Below are 25,355 nucleotides of genomic sequence, written 5' to 3' on the forward strand. Positions count from 1 at the left end.
AGTATGTGGAAACAGGTCTGTTAGATCAGTATTCAGTGAGACAGTGGAGCAGTTGCAGGATCATGTCCCCCTTAAGAGTATCCAACATGCAGGTTTCTCCTCATGGTTCGTGCTGATGGAGGCTGTTAACATGTTATGTGCCCTGTGCAGACACACGCTGCATCTCCCTCACACAGACACACACACAGAGAAAGAGAGAGGGAGAGAGAGAGCAGGAGGAGGAGGCGGAAACCTCCATCTGCCCTGCTCGGTGACCGACCCGTCATCCTCGGGCTCGGGGAACAGACGGATCGTCTCCTCGCTGTTGTCATTTTTTTAATTTTAACTTTCACATCTCTGGATGAGGAAACCGCGGGGAGATGATGTGACCACGGGAAAAGCGAGAGGAAATTTAACACGGAGCAGATCTTCAGTCTATATATAGGCTATGCCCCGGACTGCACCACCACCACCACCTGCCCCCCCTGGTGCCGGTAAGTCACGGAGGGAAGAGGAGGTGGGAAGCTGGGAGAGAACCGTGGTGTCCCGGGGCGGGTTGGTGCTAGCCGTGCCTGGGTATCGTTGGTAACTGACCCGTGAAAATGACTTTTGAGGTCTCGTGAGGTCGGGTTACCGTTCAGCCATGTTGCAGGAGATCGATAGGCGAGGGAGGGAGGGAGGAGGTGTGTGTGGGGGGGCCGTTGGACTCTTGACACCTGCCCTTGTTCCCCATAACTGAAGGCAGCGCGAGGGAAAACCGTTAAAAATGTGTAAATTGGCAGTTAGGCGGCTCTAAATGGCGTGATGACTTTCTGACTCGGTGTGGCGGGGAGTCGGAGTGCCGTTCAGCCATGTTGCGGGGGGGGGCTGTACAGGAGGAGGAGGGAGGTAACTAGCTAACAGCGGGGCTCCGGGGGCTCTGACTCCGACCGACCGACCGACACCGAGAGGGACGTGAGGGGAAGGGGAGGGGGTGTTGTGGAGAAGCTGGTGCCCGATGATTGTCGCCTCCCTGCCGGATGCGGCGGCAGCAGCAGCCCGCGCGGTGTCGCTTAGAGACGGAGGCAGGAGGCAGAGCGAAACGGGGTCGACGGGGGTAGTGAGTGAACCGAGGCAATGAAGAGCCTGCCAGCCACATTTGATTTATTAAATAAAATTATTTAGTGCAATTTTTTAATTAACAAGGACCTAAATGTTAAAAAGATGAAGCAGTGAATTTAGCAGGATTTTTTTTATTATTATTTACTATTATTATTTAATTGCTATAGAAAATAATTTTTATACACACACACACACACACACACACACACACACACACACACACACACACACACACATATATACATACATACATTATTTGCACAATATTTCTTGATTATTGACTTTTTTGGTGTAGTTTTGAGTCATCATGGCGCTAAAATACTTTGATTTGGGGCTGATATTCTGACGGGTCTTTTTTACATTTTTAAAATGAAATGTGATTTATTGTTTAAAATAGTTTTTTCAACAACAATCATGTTCATTTAAATTACGTGTGTTCTTGCAGCCTGTGTTCATGTGTTCATTCTTTTTTTTTTTTTGCACATTTAAATTACGTAGATATTCCTACAGACACAGGCATGTCAATTTTTAGATAATTTATTTTACTTTTTCATTGATCTTTATTTAAATTACATTCCTACAATGGGACGCTGATAGATTATTATTTATTTATTCATTACATTTGTATTTATTTATTTGTTTGTTTATCTCTTTATTGTTAGCCTTCAAATGAAAGTATTTTCCTAGGATGCAGTCAATTTTTTTCCTTTCAGGGGCAAAAAGTGACCAAGGCTAACAGGCGGTGACAGGCGGAGTAGTTATTGATGATCACTGATCACAAGTGACGATTATTGTTTTTCAACAGGAAGGTCAGGGCAGGAGGTGACGAGGCAGGGTCCGTTACCATGGTGATAACAGATGATGATTTATCCCCTTATTGGGCCTTATCCATTCAATAATTTATTATTCACAGATTCACTTTGTTCCTTTTCTTCTCCTCCTCCTCCTCCCTTTATCTTCCTCTCCCCTGTTCTCTCTCGCCCTGCATCCTCGCTGCTTCCTCTTCCTCCCCCTCTCTCGTCCCGTTCCCCTCCGTTCGTCTTCCCTCCTCTCTCTTTCAGGTCACCGAGAGCCAGCAACAGCTCGCTCTGAAGATCAAATCCACCCTCGTTTCCTCTCTCTACGATGCTCTGCTCACGTCCATATGTTGAAGAACACACTCGTCTTATTTTAGCACCACTACCTTCCTCCTCCTCCTCCTCTTCCTCCTCTCTTGCCCTCCTCTCTTCTGAGTTTTGACTCCCCTTTTCACTCTCTCTCTCTTTGTCTCTCTCTCTCTCTTTCTTATTTTTTTCACACACGGAAAAAGAAAATGAAGCGTGGGTCGAGTGTGTTGCAGCCTCACTCTGCTGCAGCCAAACGACACGCACACCCTGCAAACACACACACAAAGACACACACAGGCGATGACGCACAAGCCGCAGGTTCGAGCCCCTTCCCAGCAGCCACCTCTCTGTTCAGCCCTGATGTCAGCACCAAGATGGCGTCTGACCTCCTCATCAGGCTGTCAGGTAACACACACACACACAGTGGGCACTAGAGCTGCTGCCTAATGACTAATCAATCAATTGATTTGCAGATTATGTAATAATGAAAAGGATGGTTAGCTCCACCCCTAATGTCCAGAATTGCATCTTGTTTATGTCATTTTTGTGGATGCTAATTTGTGCTCACAAACACTACAAAAGTATGTGGACAGATCTTTGTACTGTCCTGTCGTGGGAAATGGAGTTGCGTGGGTGGAGTGAAACAATAATTGCACAAGAATAATACAGTAATACAAGAATAAATGAACAACAAGCCCATTTCCCATGTGTGTCGTCCACGTTCCTGTCACTCCCTATACTGTCTTACCTAAGGAAGGCAAAGAATGGCCAAAAATAAAAGAATATATATGATAACTTGCACGGTGTTTATCCCAAAGTGAAACGCTTTATAAAGAAAAATCTAAACATAATACAAGGTTAGTAAGTAAACCACCTACTCCACCTGTTCTGGTGGGACACAGACGTGTTCACAAGCAAAACCAGCTCATATACTATATCACCAAATGTATTCAATCCAAATCATTGAATTCAGGTGTTCCAGTCACTTCCATGGCCACAGGTGTATAAAGACAAGCACCTAGGCATGGATACTGTTTCTACAAGCATTTGTGAAAGAATGGGTCGCTCTCAGGAGCTCAGCGGACTCCATGGTGGTAATGTGCAGCCCGTTCTCATTCCCAATGCGTAAAATACCGACAACTTGTCATGTCATGTCTCATGGGAACACAAAAGGTATGTGGATGAAATTCAATGGAATGACGCTCCCGGCGGTAACTGACATTCCAGCTGTGTATTCCAGCCCTAACCCTAACCTTAATCCTAACTCTAGCCATAACCTTAATGGTGTTAGATAGTGTTTTCCAAAGCAATTAAAGAAAACTAAATGTACATGTGCAGATTGAGTCCAAACGGTTCTCATGTTTCCTCCTGTTTCCGAACGCATAACATAGGAACATGTTGTGGCAGAAAGCATAATATACCGACGATTTGTCACACACAGTAATATGTTATGCTTTGGGAGTGGGAACGTGCTGAGGTGCCTAGTGCACGGAGATCACCAACTTTCTGCAGAAGGTATCAGTACTGACCTCCAAACGTCACGTGCCCTTCAGATAAGCTCAAGAGCAGTGTGCAGAGACGAACCACGCTTCTCCGTCTGGCAATCCGATAGGCGAGTTTGGGTTTGGCAGTTGCCAGGAGAACGGTACATGTCTAATGAGTTGAACCCTTATTTCCAGTGAAAGGAATTCTTAATGCTTCAGCACACCAAGACATATTGGACAATTTAATGCTCCCAACTTTGTGGGAACAGTTTTGGGCATGACCCCTTCCTGTTCCAACATGACTGCATACCCGTGCACAAAGCAGGGTCCATAAAAACATGGATGAGCGGTTTGGGTTTTGGAAGAACTTGACTGGCCTGCACTGAGCCCTGCCCTCAACATGACAGAACGCCTTTGGGATGAATTAGAGCGTGGGCAGACTTCATGTTAAACCCTGTGGATTAAGAATGGGATTTGACTCAAGTTCATGTGTGTGTGAAGGAAGTCGAGCAAATACTTTTGGCAATTTAATGGATGATCTTCACGTGTCCCCTCTCAATAGACATACCTGAAACACCTCACCTTTAAGGCACCCAGGAGGCATCCTTGTCAGATGTCGATGTGGAGGAGCTCCCAAATGACTGAGCTCCTCACCCTGTCTTTAAGGGAGTGCCCAGGCTCCTCATGCAGATAGCTCACTCTGTTGGTCACTCCACACAGCCTGTGGCCATACGTGAGAGCTGAAGCCTAACTCAATCAATCTTCCCTTTCACACTGTATTCACTGGGATTGGGCAGTCCAGGGGTATAATTTCCAGGGGGGTTAGGAGGGTTATGACCCCTCCAATAATCAGACCCAGCCAATATAACCCCTTTACTTTTCTTTACTCATTTCAGTTAATACCAGCAAAATAGTTGCATGTTTAATCATCTGGGAATTTATCCAGATTTATTTATTTATTTAGACAGAGATTCCCCCCCAGTGTTCAGCACAAAGTTACGCTCATGGGGCAGTCATCCCGTTCCTGCTGGGAATCACATCCTCAAACTTGGAGGTGCTCATTCCTTCCACTTCACATCTGGGTGCAAATCACCCAGCTGGTTCAGCTCGTTCGATGAGCCCAACTGAGCAGAGAGGTGATCTGGATGCAAACCCACCTTCCACTGTGTTTGTATGGGGACAGGATAGCCTGCAACAACAACATGTGATATCCCATACTCCTGAAACACCCCCTACGGGAAGTAATGAGGCCCACGGTTGGATGCCTTCTCCACATCCATGAAACACATGTAATTATGGCTATAATACATGGGTTATTCCACAGGATGTTTCAGTAATTTTCAGTACAAAGCGGTATACTGTGCCTCCACCTAAGACTGAATGCATTTTCACTATCTTCCAGTCAGCTCAGGTTTAACATGAAAAATAAAAAGGACGAGGCTGTCTCACCCTGAGTTTTCAAGGTCTACTAAAGCTATTGGTGCATACTCAAACACACCAATCAGAGCATACTGATGTAGAGCGACTTCAGAGATCAGAAAATGTTATTATTAAAAAGGAATTTTTGACCTAAAAGAAAATACGTATTCAGCCGCAGAACACATCTGAGCCTTATAACAGTGGTGGCACAGCCTGTAAGGTATAAATTAGCCCATCAGCATCACTAATAGGTGCAAATAATTATATTCTTTTACCACATGTGAGTACCCTGCAGACTTTTTACGATTATTTGCTACTTTAACTTTGCCTACAATAACAGCATGTTATGTTGCACTTATGAAATCATAGAATTAAAATAATGAAGATGATTTTGCGTTCATTTTATTTAATACAAAAAAATAAAACAGCTGTGAGGCAAAGGAACACATTTTGGCCTTGACAGAACGGTAGCATTCAACATCCAAGGAGTGATGGCTAAAAGCCTATGCCAAGGCACCCGGGAAATGAAAATGGTGGAAAAAGAATAACGATAATGACATTAATAAAGACAAATAAAATCAGTAAAAGGCAACATAAGCAGAATAAACAGGCAGGTTTTAAGGTTCTTTCACGGCTCTCCTCAGGCAGACTGAGGAGTAAACACCAGAAGCTGCTTCACCTCAGGTTTTTGTCCTGCTCTTTGGAGCAACTGAAAGCCCAGAAGACCTCAGAGACCATCGTCATTCACAGATCTGAAGCAAGTGGGCGGCTGCAAGAACATGAAGTACAAGATTTTTTAAATCAATAAAAAAACAAGCATCCAATATCAGGTCTTTAAAACAGGGTGATATGTCACTCTCCGGTTGAATACTATTACTCTGAGTTTAACTCCCATTGCAGTAAATTCCTGCTGCAGGTTTTATCTGCTGGAAATGAAGAGACGTGAGCGTGTAGGTGTCCGCGTACTTCGGGCATGTGTTGCAGGAGCCTGTGCGCTCTCATGAAGGCTTGAGTGCGGTTATCAGGCTGCAATTTGACCTCTGCAGTAATCTGTTTACAGTTAACTTGAATCAAATCACTCTCTGTCTCCAGAGGCCACCCAGAAGGCCCAGATGCATCCTGGGAGCCGAGAGGAAGCGGAGCAGCAGGATGAGCCAGGCGTCGCTCTCTCACCGGACAGCCCCGGGGCGAGTCCCGAGCCACCGTCCCTCACGCACACGCCTGACGGCAATACCGCTACGGACACGCTAGCTTCAGATCTGCTCCGGAAGCTAGCAGGTACGAGTTCGCCAAAACTGTGATGAGAGATACAGCACTGTGTAAAAGTCTTGAGCCAGTCCTTATTTTTTCATGTTATGTAGGGAAATGGATGCAGTGATTTACTGGAACATGTGCAAACATACACAGCATACAGCATATAAGGCAATAACAGAGTTTGTACAGTTCCAAGAACTTTGGAATGACCACAGTTATTCTTTTAGGCACCTTTCTTGTCATTTCTTGAAGTAGTCTTCAGGAATAGTTCTCCAGGACATTCAAAGCTCTCCTTTGGATCTTTCTTCTTTTTGTTCTGTTTTCTTCTGGTCTGAGCTCTGAGGAGGCCAATCCATGACTGATAATGTTCCATTTTGTGTTTTTATATCCAACTATACTTTGAGTGCATTGGAAGTGTTTTGGGATTGTTGCTGACAAATGAAGCTGCTAAATTTTGATGAATTCAATTTCTTCTTGAGAGCCACGCTAACACTCACACAATTTCTGATGGGGCTTCAGTGAACAGTAGATCAATCAACTGAAGGTCCAAGTGCATCTCTCGACTCCTGTGTCAGGCCTTTGCTGTTTCTTAAGGACATGACTTTCAGATAAGCCTGCCATTTCTTTTTTTGTCCTCCACTTTTCCCGATTTCCCAGATTTGTTTGAGGATACACTGCACACCATATCTAGACATGCCAAGGTTTTAGCTAAAAAATCTTTGGGTATGATCTTGTTAGTGCAAAAGTGCTATGTTACGCCTGTCAAACTGTGTTATTTCTTAACATTTTTTATAGATTCAGCTAAAAAATAGTAACAAATAATTGTGTGTTCTTGCAACAGGCTGCTGGTAGCAAAGTGCCTAAAGACACTGATTAAAAATGGTTATTTGCCACGTTGTCTGTTTTGTATAGCCACAACACTGGTTCATCCCTTGAGTTAGGTGCCTTTTTATGCTTGAATGATTCACGGGTCTGCATTAAGTGGCAGTGTACAAAGAAACACTTTGAAAGACCTTCCGACAGCCTGGAGAACTACTGTTCAGCACCACAAAATATAAGAAAGTCGGACTTTGAGGCAAATATAGAGAGAAAAGAGTGGTGGTTCAAGACTTTTGCACAGTACTGTAAGTCATTTCTGACTGTTGGCTTTGCGCTGGATTCCAGCCCTGCGCTCCCAGTTATAAGCCTACTGGTGTGGACGTCTTACTCACTTGTATTGGTGAACAACACAAAGTAGAGGTTCTATAGCTTGGAACCAGAACTCAGGTACCAGAGTCCAGCTGGACTGTCTGTTTTGTTTTGGGTTTTTGTTGGTTGAGGTCAAAAACATGTTACCATCTCTAGCTTTGAATGAACTTTCACACACTGCTTCTAATCATTTATTATTATTTCTTCCCAATCACAGAGCGTCAGGAAGTGAATGGCCATGTGGTGAGACTCAAAGAAGAAGAAGAGCCAATGGAAGTCGACACAGTAGCCCAGAGTCAAATAGTAACAGAAGACGTTGCTCTGCCTGCCCCGAAAATGGTAAATCATCACATCTTCAGTGTTAAAACAGAAGATCGGGGCCTCACTGGGAACAAGGTGGCCGAGGAGTTGCACCCCAGAGCCAAAATGGCAGACCGGTGTCTCTTTGGCCTTAAAGTAGAAGGCAAGTTCTGTGCTGAAGGATGCCCGCCTGTCTCCGCAATGGCAGACAGTGCAGTCTCTGGAGCCAAACAGTTTCACTTTCAAGTGAACATGGAGGATGTCTCTGGAACTAAGATGTCGGACCACCTTCTAACTGGAGCCAAGATGGAGGACCAGCTTCTCTTTAAAGCAAAGTTTGCCGAGCGGCCTTTCTCTGGAGTCAAGGTGACCAACAAGTTTCTCTCTGGAGTCAAAACGGAGGACAAGTTTGCTTCAGGGGCCAAGATGGAGAACCAGGTTTTCTCCGGGGTGAAGATGGAGGAGCAGCTCTTCTTTGGAGCCAAGATGGAAGACCAATTTACCTCTGGAGCCAAGATGGCTGACCAGTGCCTCAGAGCAGTGCTGTGGCAGGACATGTCAGTGAACCTGGCGTCCACACTGCTGCACCAACTGTCAGGTAACCACACAAGCTTTAATATTAACCTAGATTAAATCTAAAGTTGATTGTCGTGTTTCTACTGGTCAGAGTTGCTCCTTGATGCCGAAACATCAAATCTAAGAATACATAAAGCTGTCAAAAAAACAAATAAACGGAAAAACACAATCTTTCTTGAATATTTGTGAGTTGAATTTCAGAGATATTCTTTTTTTTTCCCTTGAAAATATTTATATGCTCAGTTTTGTGCAGGTCTTTGGAGGTTTTTTCACTAGTAACATAGTGAAAACCCCAGTGATTGCCTGTAAGCGAGCACATGGAATCAGCTGACTTCCTTTAAACAGGAAGAAGCAGCTGTGTGAGCCGACGGGCTGGTGCAGAGAGAGCAGACCGAGACTTTAGGAAACAACAGATAAGAAACCGTGCGTATCAGAGACATGCAGCCTCAGAGGTGGAGGTAGCTGCAGAGAGAAAAGTGCACATTGTCCACTGTTTGGGTTTTAGCCAAACACACAGGTTGCATAATTTTTTTCGGTTTGCACTCGAATGCGTTTCTTTTTCTGTCGCTTGTCTGCAGAGAGGGTCAGTAAGTCCAACAGTCAGCTGGTGGACAGGATGACTCCACCCATCAGAAGCAGGTAAGTGCACACTTCCATCTATCAGCGGCATATTTTGACCTCTGACCTCAGTCATGATGGTATCCTGTATCTGTGCGTGTTGCTCTCTGTGTAGTCCTGTTTTGAAGGGTAACGACGACCAGCGCCGCTCTTCCCCGGCAGTGATCAGCTCCCAAACTCCTCCACTTGGTAATGGACTTTCAATTTTTCACTTTTCATTTCCAACAGCGTTTAACAGCAAGCCCAGACATTTGTATCCACGCACTGCAGCACATGCATACCATTCAGGCTTCTAAATGCTGCAGATGACTTCTGCAGGCTCAGCTGGGAGAGGGATCAGACACAAGGCGAAACAGTCTTACTTTTAGAGCTGTGAAGAAACAGAGTTTTACGTTTGTGTGCACAGTGTAATCGATTTTTGGGGGTTAGCCTCTCCGCTATCAAGGTCTCACTATTTGTAGAGGCCCAAGAAAAGTTTGAACCTCGATTATACCCCGCTCCTGACGCAGACACAAAAACCAGGAGACACGCCAGAGCGGCTTGAAGGCTGCTGGCAGAGTTGGTGGATTGTAATGCAAATTATCCACAGATGAGTCCAGTGGAACTGCAGTCCCTTAGCGGACTTAGGGATAGAGAAATTATGATCAAGGCTTTAGTCTAGGTGAAGTTTCCAGGAGTTAGATGACCTCTGCTAAAGATCCTGAATGTAACCACAGCCCAGCTGCTTTTATATAGTGCAGCGGTGGGCAAAGTCCAGGTTTTAGATGTGTCCTTAATCCAACACAGCTGATTTAAATGGCTAAATGACCTCCTGAACATGTTTTGAAGTTCTCCAGAGGCCTGGTAATAGCCTAATCAATTGATTCAGGTGAGATCTAAAACCTGCAGGATACCGGCCCTCGAGGTCTGGAGTTGCCTACCCATGATATAGTGCATGGATGTAAAGTCTCTTTATTTGGAGAGCTGATGTAGAAAATTGAAAGCTTGTATCTTGGTCAGGCTTAGCTACTAAAAACACAGCTTGGTTAAGTTACACACTACAACTACCTGGTAAATTTAAGGCACTACAACAAGTTTAATGACATCATTTAAGAATTCCATGTTTTTTGACACTTTATTTTGTAGTTTTCTGTTAATTAATCACACTGACATAATAACCTGGTTTGCACACACAGGTTAAGATTTACATGAGTGTCACAGTGTCTACATGAAAATACAGGAACTCTGCGAGGATGCTCTGCAGCTGGAGGAGGTGTAGCGCCTTGATTATTAACCGTCTCCTGGAGGTGTTTTTCTTTTCTTTATTAATGAGTCACGGCGTTATGGGTTGTTGTCATTGATGTGTTTGCCTGCCAGTCTCGGGGTAATTTGCAGTGATGGAAACTGACACTGTCAGTCAGAGTGGAAGGATTAAAGGAGCTGACGGCTGAAATAGTGATCCAGCTAAATTTACAATGAACACTGGCACAGCAGGAAGGATGTCAGGTACAAGGATGCGAGCTCCCAAACCTCCAGCTGCCTTTTTAACAGCGCGCACTTCAGCATTTACAGATAAGCCCGGTGATGTTATGAATTTTTAATGCATTAGTCTGACTCTAAATCCCTCCCTAGTCGGAGAGTATGAGGCATGACTCTAAAAACAAAGCTTCCAAATATAAAGTGTCACTTTTAAGTGATGGTCACTGTTGTTTCTATTAAAGATTAATGAAACAAGAGGAAACATTTGCATGCGTTTGATACGCACTTATTCAGTGTTTCCGACAGACTAAGTGAATATTATTGGTTGGTTATAGCGTTTGGTTACATATCAGGATAAAAAGTGTTCATGCTTTTATTTGTGCATCAGTATTATTAGTAACAGATTTTTATTTTCATTTTAATTGAAATCTTGAGTCCAGATGTTTTGTGCAAAAACCTGTTTACCTGAATTTCTACTTCAGAGGTTGAGAATGATAAAGTTTATCTAATAGTCTGTAACAACTTCAAACTTCTAATGACTGAGACGTGGAGCTGTGGCACTAGTCTTAAGTATGAAGGTAGCTCCATCGATTGGAGTAAGCTATAAACCACTGAGAAAGTCTTTTGTAGACCACCTGTTCATGGTTTCTCTGTTAGACAGACTGGATTTTAAGTATCATCATAGCTAATTCTGTCACATGCTGCTTTGTGGACCTGTTTTGAAGCCTTGAGTTTGGCGTTTTGGGGTCACCAAGAGCTCGATTCATATTCCCTGCTCGTTAGTGCTAAAATCCAGACAAAAAAACCTAGAGTTTCATAAAAAATGTAACCATGGGTTACAAGTAACCACAGAGCCGGCCGTATTCTTTGTCAGATAAGTCCATTTAGAAATCAGAATCCAGTTCAGTTATTAAGGTTAGTGGGGGTGAAGCAGAGACTGTTTAAGAGATAGACGTAGCTCTGTGGTTGGAAAAATAAACCTGCATTGTGCCTGAAGGCCAGCAGTGGTTTCAAAACTGGTTCTCCGATCTGACCTGTGTCAAAGCTTTTCTCTTATTTTGGGTTGTGTTTAATAGACGAATAGCAGAGGTTTTTTGGTAAATCCTGTAACACCAAAATGCAAGATTATAAAACCATTAAATGGACCGATTCTTATATAGCGCTTAAAGTGTGTGCTTATTGGCTAACAATGTATAAAAACCACAAGTCATTGCAAACAGCTAGCTGCTTGCATCAGGTCAGGTATTTAACTTTAAGCCTTAATAAGAAGCAAATTTTGATGCAATAAACGTGTTTGTTTCTAACACAAATCTATGAGAAGTTACTCACGTCTAGAGGCAGCCTCAAGTGGCCATTTGAGGAACTGCAACCTCTGAGCGTTTTTTTGTTTTTAAATGTTTTTTTATGACCGTCATAACAAAAGTTTAAAACTTCAACTTTTTAAGGTGCTCGACCAAAAATGAAGTCTGAGCTCGTGACTTTATTTGGATCTGATTATCACCCTCTGTGTTCTGCCTGGCTGGCTCTTAGCCACCACAAACACTTTTGATCTCCTCCACTGACAGCTCTCAGCAAACACTCTCACTGAATGTGTGTGTTCAGTTTGCCTGCATTGTCTCTGTATCATTATTATTATTATTGCTATTATTATTACTTTTTAATGACTGCATGCTGCCTTTGTCTGCGTTATGGATGCATGCTGCTACTGGAGTGCCCTTTGGGTCTATAATAATAAAGATGGTGGTGAAGTGCGCTGACAGAGGCTACAGTCACACAGAGGTTTAGCAATAATAGCTTCCAGAGGGGCTCATCATTAAGAAGTTCTGCTGTGTGTAAAAAGCAAAAATCACGCAGAATAATAAACGAATGCTCTTCTTCTTCCTCACAGAAACCCAAACCAGCCTCAGCAGACACCAAACCACAGGTTGCTCTTACTTTTTCAGGTAACACACACACACACACACACATGTTTTCACATCTTAGTGAGGACATTGAATTGACATAATGCTTTACCTAGCCCCTTACTCTAACCATACCCTTATTGTAACCTCACTCTAAAACCACATTTTTGAGCCTCAAAAATGCCTTCAAATTTGTGAGGACGGGCGCTTGGTCCCCACAGGTACAGTGGCATGTTTTGGTCTTCACAAAGATGCTTAAACAAGTACACACACACACACACACGTACACCTTTACTCCTATATCTGTGAGGACCCCCTTTAAGATAGTGCACTTCCTCGCTGACTCTATATAGCTATCTCTAATCTTTGAGTTTCAGCCTGTTTTGGGACTCACTCTTGTTTATAGCTCTGTGAACGGTGATCCTAAATGTTGCAGCATTTTATCCAGCAGTAAAGCTTTCGAGCTGTTGTTTTCTGGCCTTCTGGAGAGACTGAAGTCCCCGCTTATCTTCCTGCATAGCTGCAGCTCTGCCGGATTCTCCATCTCAGTGTATTCTGCCAGCGAAGGCGTCTTTGAACATTAACTTTCTGGAGATGTTTAACAAACCGGTGGGAGATTTTTTTTTTTCATTAGCAGGAAGAAATTAGTACAAAGATTTCAAAGCTCTGGATTTTTAAAAAAGTTTTTATCCATGCTCGGCTCGATTTTGGAGACACAACCTTGGCATCCTGGAGGCAATTTTCATGGAGAAAATTATGGTGGATTAAAATGGAGTGTGTCTGTGATCTGCAGGAACTCAAGTGTATAAAACGACACAAATACTTCTTAGTGAGTGTACGTGTTGGTGGTGTGCAATAAGGCTTTGATCAGAAAGTGAGGCAAGAATGAAGTACGCTCTGGATACTGTAAGCAGGCTAACACATATACTATGTATAGTGTGGTAAACTAATTGAGTCCTTTTGTATTATTCTAGGGCCTTTACTTCACAATATAAGGCATCTGTTTTTGAAGTGTTGTGATTTGGCACTTTAAAAATAAAATTGCAATTTGAAGAAATCCAAATTCAAATAAAAAATTGCCCATAAAAGTGTTTTTGGTGAGAGTGGGCTGACTTCATCTACAACATAACCCTTACACTCACACTAACAACTCAAAAAGAAGCTTTTAATATAAAAAATGGCTTCATTATAAACTAACAAAGCCGTTACTGAGAGTGTGAAAGGCATTGAATGCTATTGTACTCGGCGTCCCGCTCCTTCTTCTTCTGTTGTGATTTTTATCTGTGATTCGGGCTCCACTCTTACATCAGGATGTGTGACTCGATCAGGATTAGCGTGCTGCCACTTTTGGGAGCGATTTATTGCATCGTTTTACAAAACTACAGTGCATCTGACAGAGTTAAACCCGAGCCTATTTTTGAGCGCCAGCTCTCAGCCATGCTTCATGGCGGTGGACTCAATCAGCACTTTGACATCCTCGATGGGGTTTTTATGGTCATTTTTTCACAGTTGCAGTTTACGTTTAATGAGAAATGTAGTTTTTCTCTCAGCTTTCCACATTAAAGACACTGTGAGGTGTCAGCCTGGAGAGTTTTGTCCTCCCGTTACTCTTTTCGTGACGGGACTTGTGGTTTTGAGCGCCTCTCTCATAGAGAACCATCATAAAACTTCCAAAACCAGGAGCACCTGTCTCCCAGAACTAATGCCACACATGAAACACTGAAACACTGATGAAGAGGTGAGTTTTAAGAGGACATGGAAAAACGAACAAGGTCAAGCGGAAGTTGTCGCTGCTTGTAGTGAAAGCGTTTTTTGTGGCTCCATTCTGTGAGTTTGTTTAAGGAATTGAAGAACCATGAAACTGTTAGTACTGTTCACCTGATGTTTGTCTACCTGTGCCCTCTAATCAAGCTAATCACTCATTGTTACATAAACGAGGTTCACTATGATCTGATTATCTCCAGCTGTCATGTATTTCACCTTCTCTTCATGCTAAAAGTGAGAAATGAAATCATTTCCTGGTGTTATGTCTCATTCTTAAACCCTCTCAGATCTGAAGTGTGTATATAAATCCAAACCAGCTTTATCCATAAAACACTTTAAACAACAGCTGAACAAAGTGCTTGAGATTAAAGATAGAATAAAAATACAAAAATATAATAAAATACAAAAATAAATAAACTAATAATAATACATATATATTTGAAAACAAAAGTGCATTTCAAGCATAATTACAACAAAATAATAACAAGTTAAAACCAACTGTAAAAACCAGCCAAGCGCACGCTAGAAAAACCTGCACCTGATTGGTTGCTGTCCTCTCCCACAGTGAGTCCCGCTGTGACCGCTTGGAGATTCATAGACAAATATCTGTTACCGTCATTTATGTGTTACAAGCTTTTGTCGTGTCCTTGCCTTCCAGGTGTCACGTGTGCGGTTTTGAGACCGAAGGACAGGCCCTTTTCCAGAGTCACATGACCGAACACCGCCAATGGGAGCACAGATCCTTCTCGCTGCACTGCTGCGTGTGCGACCACTCGACCAATCAGGAGGCAGAGATGAGGGCTCACGTCTGCACGCACATTCAGGGCGAAGTGAGGTAGGTGTAAGGATCCCTAACGACCCCCCTCCCCCCCGGATACGTGACCACACATCCACGTGTCAGCACATGATTACATCGTTAAATTTAAATTTACTTAGATTTTTGAGTTGTTTTTAAGCGAAACAACCCCAAACCTTATATGACAAATGACGATGATGATATTTTATCTTTTGGACAATATTTTTACAAAAATCTATCATATCAATAGTAAAAATAATCATGTCTGCAGTGCTCCTTTGAGGCGTTAATACGACCTTACAAAAGGTTTTCTGTGTATGACTTATTAAATAAGTGGAAACATCTAATAAAACGTACTTTAAACATAAAAAACCTTTGAGGTGAAAGTCGAGGCTGAACAGAATCAGTTTCTAAATCTTTGCTCAGTTACTGATATGAAGAAGTAAACTGAACTAAACAGTAAGATAGAGGTAGAGCTTTTATTGGTACATTTAAATTCTTCATTGAATGGATTTAAAACGAATTTGTTGATGTTACATGTTGATGTTACATGCAGGTGAGCGTGCTTTCTGTCAGCATCCTCGTGTAATGTGTGGGTCATTAACTCCTCCCTCTACCTTTCCTGACTCCCAGATGCCCTGTTACCCTTCCTGCCACAGCCTCCACCTCCAGCAGCGGTGCTCGTTCAGTTGCCACGGCAACCCAGCCGGAGACAAGCACCTCAGAGCATCGCTGCCGCATCTGCCAGAGGTCGTTTCCAGGGCAACAGGAGCTGCTGGTTCACTTCCAGGGTCATCGCCAGGGCAACCAGTACCGCTGCGACCGGTGTGGCCACCTGACCCGGACAGCCAACAAGCTGGTGGAACACGTGCGCGTGCACACGGGGGAGCGACCGTTCACCTGTGACCTCTGCCCCTACAGCGCCAAGCGGCGGGACAGTCTGCGCCTGCACTGCAAGGTCAAACACGCTGCGCACTTCTTCAACGGGGGCGCGACGGACGCACCCGCCGACGTGCATACGCACCGGTCATACGTGCATGCAGACAATCAGCGCTCGAACAAGCACGTCCAGCGGCTGCACACACCGCCAAGCGCTCACACTGCTGCATCCTCCTCCTCTGTTCCTCCTCTTCTTCTTCATCCATCGCTGTCCGACCGCGCTGGATGGAGGGATTTGTCTCCTCTCCTCCCGATCACGACCCTCATCTCTCTGAAACAGCGCTCTCCTTCATCTTCCTCCTCCTCCTCTTCATCTTTCTCTACCAAACACTCTTTTCTTGGTTACCTCGGCCTGACAACTTCTTTGTAAAGCCTCCCTGCTTTTGGTCCTCCTCTCTTCGTCTCCTTCTCTTCTAATTTCTCCTCTTCCTCTTCTTCCTTTTCTCTTCTATCCATCCTCTGGACTCTTAAAGCGATGGATGTAAAGCTCTGTAATGTATCCAAGGTACTGTCACTCAGCACTATGTATGAGAATGTCAAACAGCACTGAAAACACACCGATAAGGAACGTTTTTGAATTTATTCAACTTTTGCATCATGCTCGTGATTTTTGCTGCATTCCTGCCTGCTTTAGCCCGTCATATAATCACTGAACTCTTAGCTATTTAACCGTGTGACATATTTATTGCCTGTCTCTCTTGTCCTCCAGAAACCTTGAACTTAAAAAGTCGAATTTTATTATAAATTGTTCTAATCAGAAACACGAGATGCTGTGAAGTAAGGGTCATTTATTGAGATGATGAGATAATGTTGAGGGTGAGATAGTTTGTTTTTCTTTTAAAACACAACGTGTTTTTTAGACATTTTCTTTAAAAAAGCAGCGGACTTCAAAAAAACATGATTAAAGGAAGAAAATAAGAGTTGACAGCATTTCTAGCAGCTCTTTAAGGCAATATCTATATGAAGGTTTACTTAGCTGTTTACTTTGAGTTCAGCATGCTAACTGTTCCACAGTACAATGCTAATATAGCAGGTATGATGCTAATCGTATTCTATGTTCTTATTTTGTTATGTGAACATGCTAACTTTTGCTAATTATCGGCAGTGAGAACAAGCTACTGCTACTACTGAGAATGTCCTTAGTTCGGTATGCTTATATGTTAATTTTTGCTAATTAACCGCTGAGGCTAATGGAAATGTCTTTAGTTTTATTGTTGTATTATTTGCTTATTGCTGCTGAGACTTCGAACTTTTTTACTTGGTATAAATGTCTTTAGTCTAGCTTTTTAGCATGGTAATGATGGCGATTTAATACTAAAAAAATGCAGTTCAGCTAAGAGTTATATATATATATATATATGTCTTTAATTTAGATTGTTACTGCGCTAATATTTGCAATTTATCACAACAAACAATGCTGCTTAAATTGATGAGAAGGGTGTTAGTTTAACATGCTGTTTAGCACTAAACACAATATACAAGTGAGGCTGATGGGAATGCCTTGTGCTGATTTTTAGCATTGATAATGTTGGCCATATCTTGCTGTGGCATGTGAACATGCTAACCTTTGCTAATTTGCACTAAAAGAAATCACCACTTAGGCTGATGGGATATTATCAGTTTATCATGCTAATTTGCACGAATGATGCATTCCAGTTGAAGTTGGAATTTCCAAGTACCCAGTTGGAATTGGACCCCCCTCTCAAGTTGGATTTCCAATAGAAAGTGAGACCAGCCCCACCAACCCGACTTCTCAATCCCAAATGGTGGCTCCGAATCGCTTCGTAAAACTTTCATTCGTGCTGCCAGTGTTGTGTATCTGTGCCTCACTCTAGCCTCAAATGTGTTGCAGGGGCGTTTTAAGTGCAAAAACACAAGCGTTGCACTGTGTTAATAGTGATGCACGAATGGCTCTACTTTGCTTAGAAGCAAAACTAATCCTGGTATCCCTTGCTTTTCTGACTTTAGTACTGGAATACATTCAAATGAGGAGTGACATCACTCCCAGCATTGACAACCGACTTCTGAGTTAAATGGATTCACCATAAAAATAAGCTATTGATGCTACTGGGATTGAGAATGTCTTTAGTTTTGTGTGTTACGTGCTAACCTTTCAGTTTTGTATAGGCTCAAAGGGATGTCTGTAGCATGTTAGTATCTTAAACTTTCGAAGTTAGTACTATTCACACGCAATATTCCTGAGGGGGTTTGAAACTGCATTACTTTAGGGTGCTAACATGATCATTTCCACTGAAGTTATGAGAATATAATTATGGTGCATTCCAGATTAAGTCGAACTTTCAGAATTCCCTGTTGGAATCGTTGTCTCAAACACCCCCTGAACCTGGAGTTCCAACTGATAAAGTGGGAGAAACCCCTATATAAAAATCGAAAATGGTGGCAGTGAATGGAAAAAGTAGTGAAACTGTAATACTTTCTATCTGTGCCACTACTGACTTGCTAAATAAGCCATATACAGAGCAGTGAGAACGCTCTGTCCGTGAACGTGCTGCAGCTACATTTTTAAGCACAAAAACCAAACATTATGCTGTGTTCCTAGTGATGACATGAATGACTGCTTTGCTAAGAAACAAAACAAATCCTGTTTGTCGTGCTTTTCTGACTTTAGTACTGAAATAGACTAACTCTGGAATAACTTCACTCCAGAGTTCTGAATTAACTGGAATGGGACATTACCGTAGGGTATTAGCATGCTAACACTGGCTAATGAAAGCAAAAAAAAACACAGCAAGGCTATCAGTCCTCAGCTTATTGCGTAAACATGCTAACATTTGCCATTTAGCATTAAACAGAGCATCTAGCTGAGCTGATGAAAATGTTACTAGCTTTATTATTTTATCCTGAATTTGGTTAAAGTCATCAGGATGTTTGTGTCAAGTCTTTAATGCTCCATGTAAATCCATCCAGCCAACAAATGTGGAGATATTTCCAACAGACCAATTCAGAGAACCACTCAAGGTTTAAATCATTGGTGTTTTACTGAGTTCATCTACAACTGTGAGTGAAAGCATTTTAAACCAGATGCTGCAGCCGAAGTATACTTTTTATAATCTGTTGCTTATTGTCTTAGCCATTCTAATCGTAAAGTCTATATTTTCTGAGAGACCATCTTCACTTGTTGTGTCTGACTTTGGTATTGTATTACTGCAGAAAGCTCACATTTGATGAGAACACTTTATTTTATTTGACTTGTTGCATGAATTATTTAAAGTTACCATCCTTCAGTCTGCTGCTTCCACTTCAATATTGGAGGATTTTTGGGGTTATTCGTGGTTTCTGGAGGACAGTGATGATACTTCTAATATTTGTGTTGTATATTGATAATGTATTTGTGTTTACATGACTACATGGGGCTCCTGGGAGTCTGAAATGTCTTAATTTAAGGTTGCACTATATGTAGACAGAAGAAAAGTCAGTTTAGAACACTTTAGCCTTTTGCAAAAACACTTTAAGTGTTGGTTTATTTTGTAACTTCGCCGAAGGAAAAGTCGAAACCCACAGCCAAATAATTACTCTGCAGATTCAGTCCCGGGGATCCAGTTTTTGTTAAATTATCCAGTACTAACAGCTGATCCACGACTGGTATGGGGCAGGGACAGCTGCTCAATAAAGTGTCGAAAATATGTTTTTTCAGTGAGTATTATTTATTAAGGTTTAAAGCCGAAGAGCATCTTTCTTTCCTGAGGCAGGGAACGGCTTTAGTTTGAAGACAGTAAAAACCCGAAGTTGTATTACCAAACGCACAACACAACCTAAGCTAGCTTAAAAATTCTTTTAAAAGGAAGAATAATGCCCACTATGATTATTTGGTGATTGTCCCTTCTATCTGTTCCTACTTTGATAATAGCATAGCCACAGCGGCCTCACAGTGGGTGAAATGTCTTGCAGATTACAGGATTCAATCAAAATCTTATCCGTGATTTTTATTAGTTATGACAACAAAAGCTTATTTTATTCATAAAACATAACATTTTGCTTAAAAATTAAGACTTTCCTGTAGATTGTCTGGGCACACAATGACTTCTTTATGCTCAGAGCCAAATTTCATTGCACATGATGTTTTTGTTATATTTTCCACTGTTTTAATTATTTTTATGACCTGGTGGAAGCACTCACCGTGCCATTTATCTTTAGGAAACAATTAAATTCACAAAAGTGATTGTCCTGGTCACAACAAGACAAAGTTTGAAAAGAGTAATATACACTTGCCAGACACTTTACTAGGACTATTTTACAAACCGCCGATCTGCTGGGATTTTCCTTCACGCCCATCTCTAAACTACGGTTTACAGATGGAAAAGAGAAAATATCCAGTGAGCCTCAGTTTTCTGCATGAAAATGTCTTGTTGATGTCAGACATCAGGGGTGAAGGGTCAGACTGCTTTGAGCTGATTTGAAGGCAACAGTAAGTCAAAGAATCACTCATTACAACTAAGGTATGCAGAAGAACAGTGGCTACTGTAATCACACTACATTTTTCAGTAATGTGGTGTATTACTGCACAAAATTCAATAATATGTTGGCAGTGATGATGTTACTTGCGTTAAGGTTTTTCAATTATCTGCAGGTTGGGTGGACGGAAAGAAAAAACAACTGCAAACTTGAGCTACATTGAGGTGATTTCAGTTCATGTGTGGGAGGAGGAAAATAGTGGGCCGGTCTGCAGCAGAGACATCGACATTACCTTTATTTTTATTGCACGAAAGAACGAGAGCACAATGGTGAAGTGCAAACTGCACCCAGGACACAAACAATCACATTATGCTGCTAACACAACTTTGGCTCTTTGCAAACATCAGCACAGACAGCATGCTAACACAAAGTCAGCAAGCAACCCAGAGTGATGACAAACCTTAGTGCATGCAGACTTCAGTCCAGCAGCCAGAGCCTGAACTTCAACAGAGTCAGTAATGAGCAGTCTGGACTATAATAATAATAATGATGGATTGGATTTATATAGCGCTTTTCAAGGCACCCAAAGCACTTTACAATACCACTATTCATTCACTCTCACATTCACACACTGGTGGAGGAAGCTACAGTTGTAGCCACAGCTGCCCTGGGGCAGACTGACAGAAGCGAGGCTGCCATATCGCGCCATCGGCCCCTCTGGCCAACACCAGTAGGCGGTAGGGTAAAGTGTCTTGCCCAAGGACACAACGACCAGGACAGAGAGCCCAGGGATCGAACCGGCGACCTTCCGGTTACAGATACGCTTCCCAACCCCCTGAGCCACGGTCGCCCCTATAGTCTCCATTTGTGTCTGTTCATGTTTTTATAGTAGAATCACGGTGGAAGTCGCTTTGGGCACAACATGTCAAACATGAAGCAGACGGGATACAGCAGCAGAAGACCACACCAGGTGCCTGCAAGATAAGAGCAGGAAAGTGAGGCTACAATTCAAATTGAACAATACAAAACTGCAAAAGTGTTGCCTGGTCTGAGTCTCTTTAGCATTCGGCCATAATTTGATTTAAACGCCATAAAATCATGGATCCATCCTGTCTGGTATCGACGGTTAAGACTGGTGATGTAATATAATCAACAATCTTCTGGATACACTGTGTGCTCCTTAGCACAAACTGAGCATCATTCAAACACCACAGCCTACCTGAGTATTGTTGCTGACTGTGTCCATCCCTTTATGGCCATAGTGTACTCATCTTCTGATGGCTGCTGCCAGCAGGGTAACACACCATGTGGCAAATCATTTAAAAGCGATTTCTCGAACATGACAATGAGTCACTGCACTCACTTACCTCCACAGTGATGCAGTGTATCAGGAGGAAATAAAGGAAGCAGTGAAACATCTATCCTCGGTATCTAGAGCATGTGACCAGCGCTCATTACAGATGCCATGCATACATGTTGGGCTCTCTTCCCTCAGAAACCTTTAGTGAGTGAATGAAGGCCAACAGGTGTCCTTTATAATTGAGCTCTGATCTGGCAGCTTGTTGAGGGGAGGTCAGGTCTAAGATCACGTTCACCAGCGCTTCTCAGTGAGGAACATTCACCTACACTAGTGTTACATAATGTGTTTGTAGAGCACTGCAGCACGTCAACAAGGCAGGAACCTCATCAGGGGACGCTTGGACCCAGAAACGGGGTCGAGACCTCATCACTCAGGTTGGGTCTGCTTCAACAGCTGAATTTCACACAAAGCAGTGTAAAATACAACGACACCCTGAGCTCATCTTTGCCTCTTTTTTTCCTTTTTCTCTGCCGCATCCTGTCACTGTTTGCTGCCATGATCAATGAAGCTTAATTTCATCTGACTCGCCTTTGCCCTCGTGTCTTCCTCCCTCACGTGAGAGGAAGATCGTGTTACAGAGGAAGCTGAACCTGTTAACTGGGGCAGGGATTCAGCGTGGCGCCTGGATCAAATTAAAAATAAATAAATAAAATTTCATGGAGCTGAAATATAAACTCTGTCAGATTGGCTGTGCAGAGAGGGAGGGGCAGAGTTTTTACACAGAAACCAGGGATGAAGGTCACACACCACACTCACCAGGCGAGTGGGAGGATAAGTGTCAATCGCCACAGGTCCTGTCCCCTCCTCGCCAGTTGCCACGGTTACCTGGCATGTTGTAAGTCCCCGTGGCGGCGAGCGGGTGGCCCTTCTATTGGCCGGGAGCCGCTCTGGCCTCGGCGAATCGCGGAGAAGCGTGAAGGCCGCACTCACACAGAGGTCATTATTAGATTTGAGTAAATGGCATTAGAGGCGAGGAAGAAGAGGAGGAGGAGAAGCGTGTCAGTTAGAGGTGCAGTCAGGCTGCCAAGGACGCCTCACGCGTTCACAGAGGCAGAAAATGTTCACACGTGGACGAATACGAGCACTGAATAATCATTTAAAGGCACTTAGTGCCAATGAATGTGTTTAAAATGACTTGAGATCTTTTAAATTGACTAAATCTGTCAGCAGAATGTGAAGAAATAACTCCAAGGTGTCTGTGGTTGGTGCTGTAGAGATATCAGCTAAAGCTGAGCCGAAGCCAGGCTGTACCTTTCATGTATCACAACATCAGGGGTCAAAGGTGAAGTGGAAGCAAAGAAGGTGGACACAGATTCTGGCCTGGATAAGTTGTCTGCTTGAACATGCAAACAGATGCTTATTTTTCCTTCACTTCACCATTGTTGTGTTGATATTTAAAATTAAAATTTAATTAAAGGTAAACAATTTACTTTATTTCACTTCTATAACTTCATAAATGCAACAAAAACATGTTACTAATGCAAAAAAAATGCTAACTTAACGTACTAAATATCATAAATAGCCGGCTTCACAGTTACAGGATATGTCGCCGTCATTAGAGGCCCAGATATTCTTACAGATGTTTGTTTGCTTTGTTTTTTCAGTTGCTGACATTTTATATTCATTTAAGAGTAAACATGACCCTTGTGCTGCTGGAAAAAGTAAATTTCCTGATTTGGGGTTTTGATAAAGTCTGTGTCTAATATAAATGAGTTTTAAAGTTTAAAAAAGCAGCACAGCAGTGAAATGCTGCACCCTGCTGGTGAAATATATAGTTAAATTGTGCAAATACAAAAAGTAACTTTACATTTATTCTAAGGTTATTATAGTTGCCTATAACTAAATTAATGTCTGACTTAAATATGCCGAGAAAACACATGAAAATAACATCAAGCCATTCAGGACATGTCACAGATAAAGACTGTGCTTTCTGACATGCCAGAACATTAGTCACATAATGCTTTAGAAGTGATAAAAAACAGGAATCACCTGCACAGTTTTATGAATTTATGGAGACCGAAACTGTTGTTCGTGTCAGGCTGTAAACATGTTTATTTCTGCTCTAAAGTTACACATCCTAACATGGGAGTCAGTGGGGAGTGACTCGCTGTTGCAGGCAGCCTCAAGTGGCTGTTAGGTGAACTGAACTGCTGTTTTTGGTAGTAAAGTCTTGGCTCTGGTCCCATTTTTTGTTTCAAACCAGCTAGTTTTCTGCTTGGTCATTTCCTTTTTCTTTGCACGAAAGTTTTATGGTACAAAGTTTGAACATTTCACTGGAAACAAAAAGGCTTGAAAGTGGGTTGATGGACCATTTTTCAAAAATGTATATTTTCAGAAGTACTTTTGCCTCACAGCAAGAAGGTTGTGAGTTCCACTTGACCACGTGGCCTTTCCGCGTGGAGTTCGCATGTTCTCCCCGTGTTTGCGTGGGTTCTCTCCAAGTACTCCGGCTTCTTCCCACAGTCCAAAGACATGCAGTTAGTGGGTTTAGTTTAAATGGTGTGAATGGTTGTCTGTATTTCTGTGTTACACTTGTCCAGTTTGTATCCTGCCTCTCACCCTGTGGTTGCTGGGATAGACTCCTAACGGTAAATATGCAAGGCTTTAATGTACTAACTGGGATTCCTGCTAAGCCTGAGAGGTTGGAGATATGGTGTCCCCCGCTGGCTGGTGGAGTTGAGCACCTACAGCATGCACTGTGGCTAGCATTAACTAGAATGCTTATTGTTAACATGGCTTTTAAATTAATGCATGCCTAGATAAGAGGCATCCTTGGGCTGGAATAGCGATCTGCAGGCACAGTCATGAACACTGTGTTCAGTCAACATGCAGCCTCTCTCCGAGCGCTCTACTGGAGTGAAATCGATACCACAGCGAGTCACAGGAAGAGATGAAGAACCGCTGACGGTTGAAAAAGTGAAAGGGGGACTCAAAAGGACTGAGAGAAAGAAAAGAAAGAGTCAGGTGACCGAGGCGCTTCCTGCTATTTCTATATACTTTATTAAGACTATGCTGAGCTGCTGAGATCTGCACATTTTACATTTGGTTCAGGTCATAGATAAATACATAGATAAAATATGACTGTAAAACGCCCTGGAGAAAGCTGAATACAACACAACAAAAATGGTTCTATAAAGGAAAAGACAGCTTTTAATTTAAATCGAACAGGATGAAATAACTCATTTTCATATGAGTATTTTGTTTATTTATTTATTTATTTATTTATTGCTAATAGCTTTCTCTTTTTTCATAAGAAGAGTTTGAAACTAAATAATTGTAGGCTCTTATATATCTTTCTTTGTAAAAACGATAAATCAATTAAAGGCTCTAAAACGTTGTCATAATCTTACCCACCCGTCTCAGTTACATTTAAAAATACCTTCACGGTTTTTTTTTTTGGGGTTTTTTTTTTGAAATTATGTAATTTTATCACCTCATTGTTCAAAGTTTAATTAAATTAAATTATACGCAAGACGATGTGAAGCCTTTGTGTGTTCTTAATTCTGCGTTTTGTATACAGTCAGTGAATCCACCTAAGGATAGATGACTCAAGTACTTAAGACATAAGTAAGCTGAACCTAGTCCAGTAATAAAATAAAATGTGACTCTGAAAGACTCCGTTTTCCTTTGAATTTATAAAAAAAGAGGTTTTATTTATATTTAAATTTTAATGATTTAATTAAATGTATTATTATTATC

General features: G+C 42.3%; 1 protein-coding gene across 4 annotated transcripts; it reads left to right on the plus strand.

The window, feature by feature from the left end:
* LOC309699202 (uncharacterized protein) lies at window positions 1–19,516 on the plus strand. 4 transcript variants are annotated; one of them, XM_082522118.1, is made up of 9 exons: window positions 1–473; window positions 2,142–2,591; window positions 6,182–6,367; window positions 7,749–8,429; window positions 8,986–9,046; window positions 9,141–9,214; window positions 12,372–12,426; window positions 14,807–14,983; window positions 15,578–19,516. In XM_082522118.1, exons 2-9 carry the CDS (start codon window positions 2,393–2,395, stop codon window positions 16,251–16,253), a joined length of 2,109 nt encoding a protein of 702 aa, XP_082378244.1. In that variant the 5' UTR covers window positions 1–473; window positions 2,142–2,392; the 3' UTR covers window positions 16,254–19,516. The 4 variants fall into 4 exon arrangements, with proteins under 4 accessions (XP_082378244.1, XP_082378246.1, XP_082378245.1 ...); XM_082522120.1 differs by having other exon boundaries at window positions 2,390–2,591; XM_082522119.1 differs by lacking the exon at window positions 1–473 and adding an exon at window positions 480–1,928.
* The last annotated feature ends 5,839 nt before the right edge of the window (window positions 19,517–25,355 follow it).

The sequence above is a fragment of the Aulonocara stuartgranti genome (assembly GCF_965226115.1).
Source record: "Aulonocara stuartgranti genome assembly, chromosome: 3".
Taxonomy (NCBI): Eukaryota; Metazoa; Chordata; class Actinopteri; order Cichliformes; family Cichlidae; genus Aulonocara; species Aulonocara stuartgranti.

Bases quoted from the DNA above. Each gene is read 5' to 3' on its own strand.
- LOC309699202 (XM_082522118.1), top strand. From the start codon at position 2,393: ATGAAGCGTGGGTCGAGTGTGTTGCAGCCTCACTCTGCTGCAGCCAAA. The intron at 2,592-6,181 runs GTAACACACACA...CTCTGTCTCCAG, and splicing joins CCTCCTCATCAGGCTGTCAG to AGGCCACCCAGAAGGCCCAG. The intron at 12,427-14,806 runs GTAACACACACA...CTTGCCTTCCAG, and splicing joins GGTTGCTCTTACTTTTTCAG to GTGTCACGTGTGCGGTTTTG.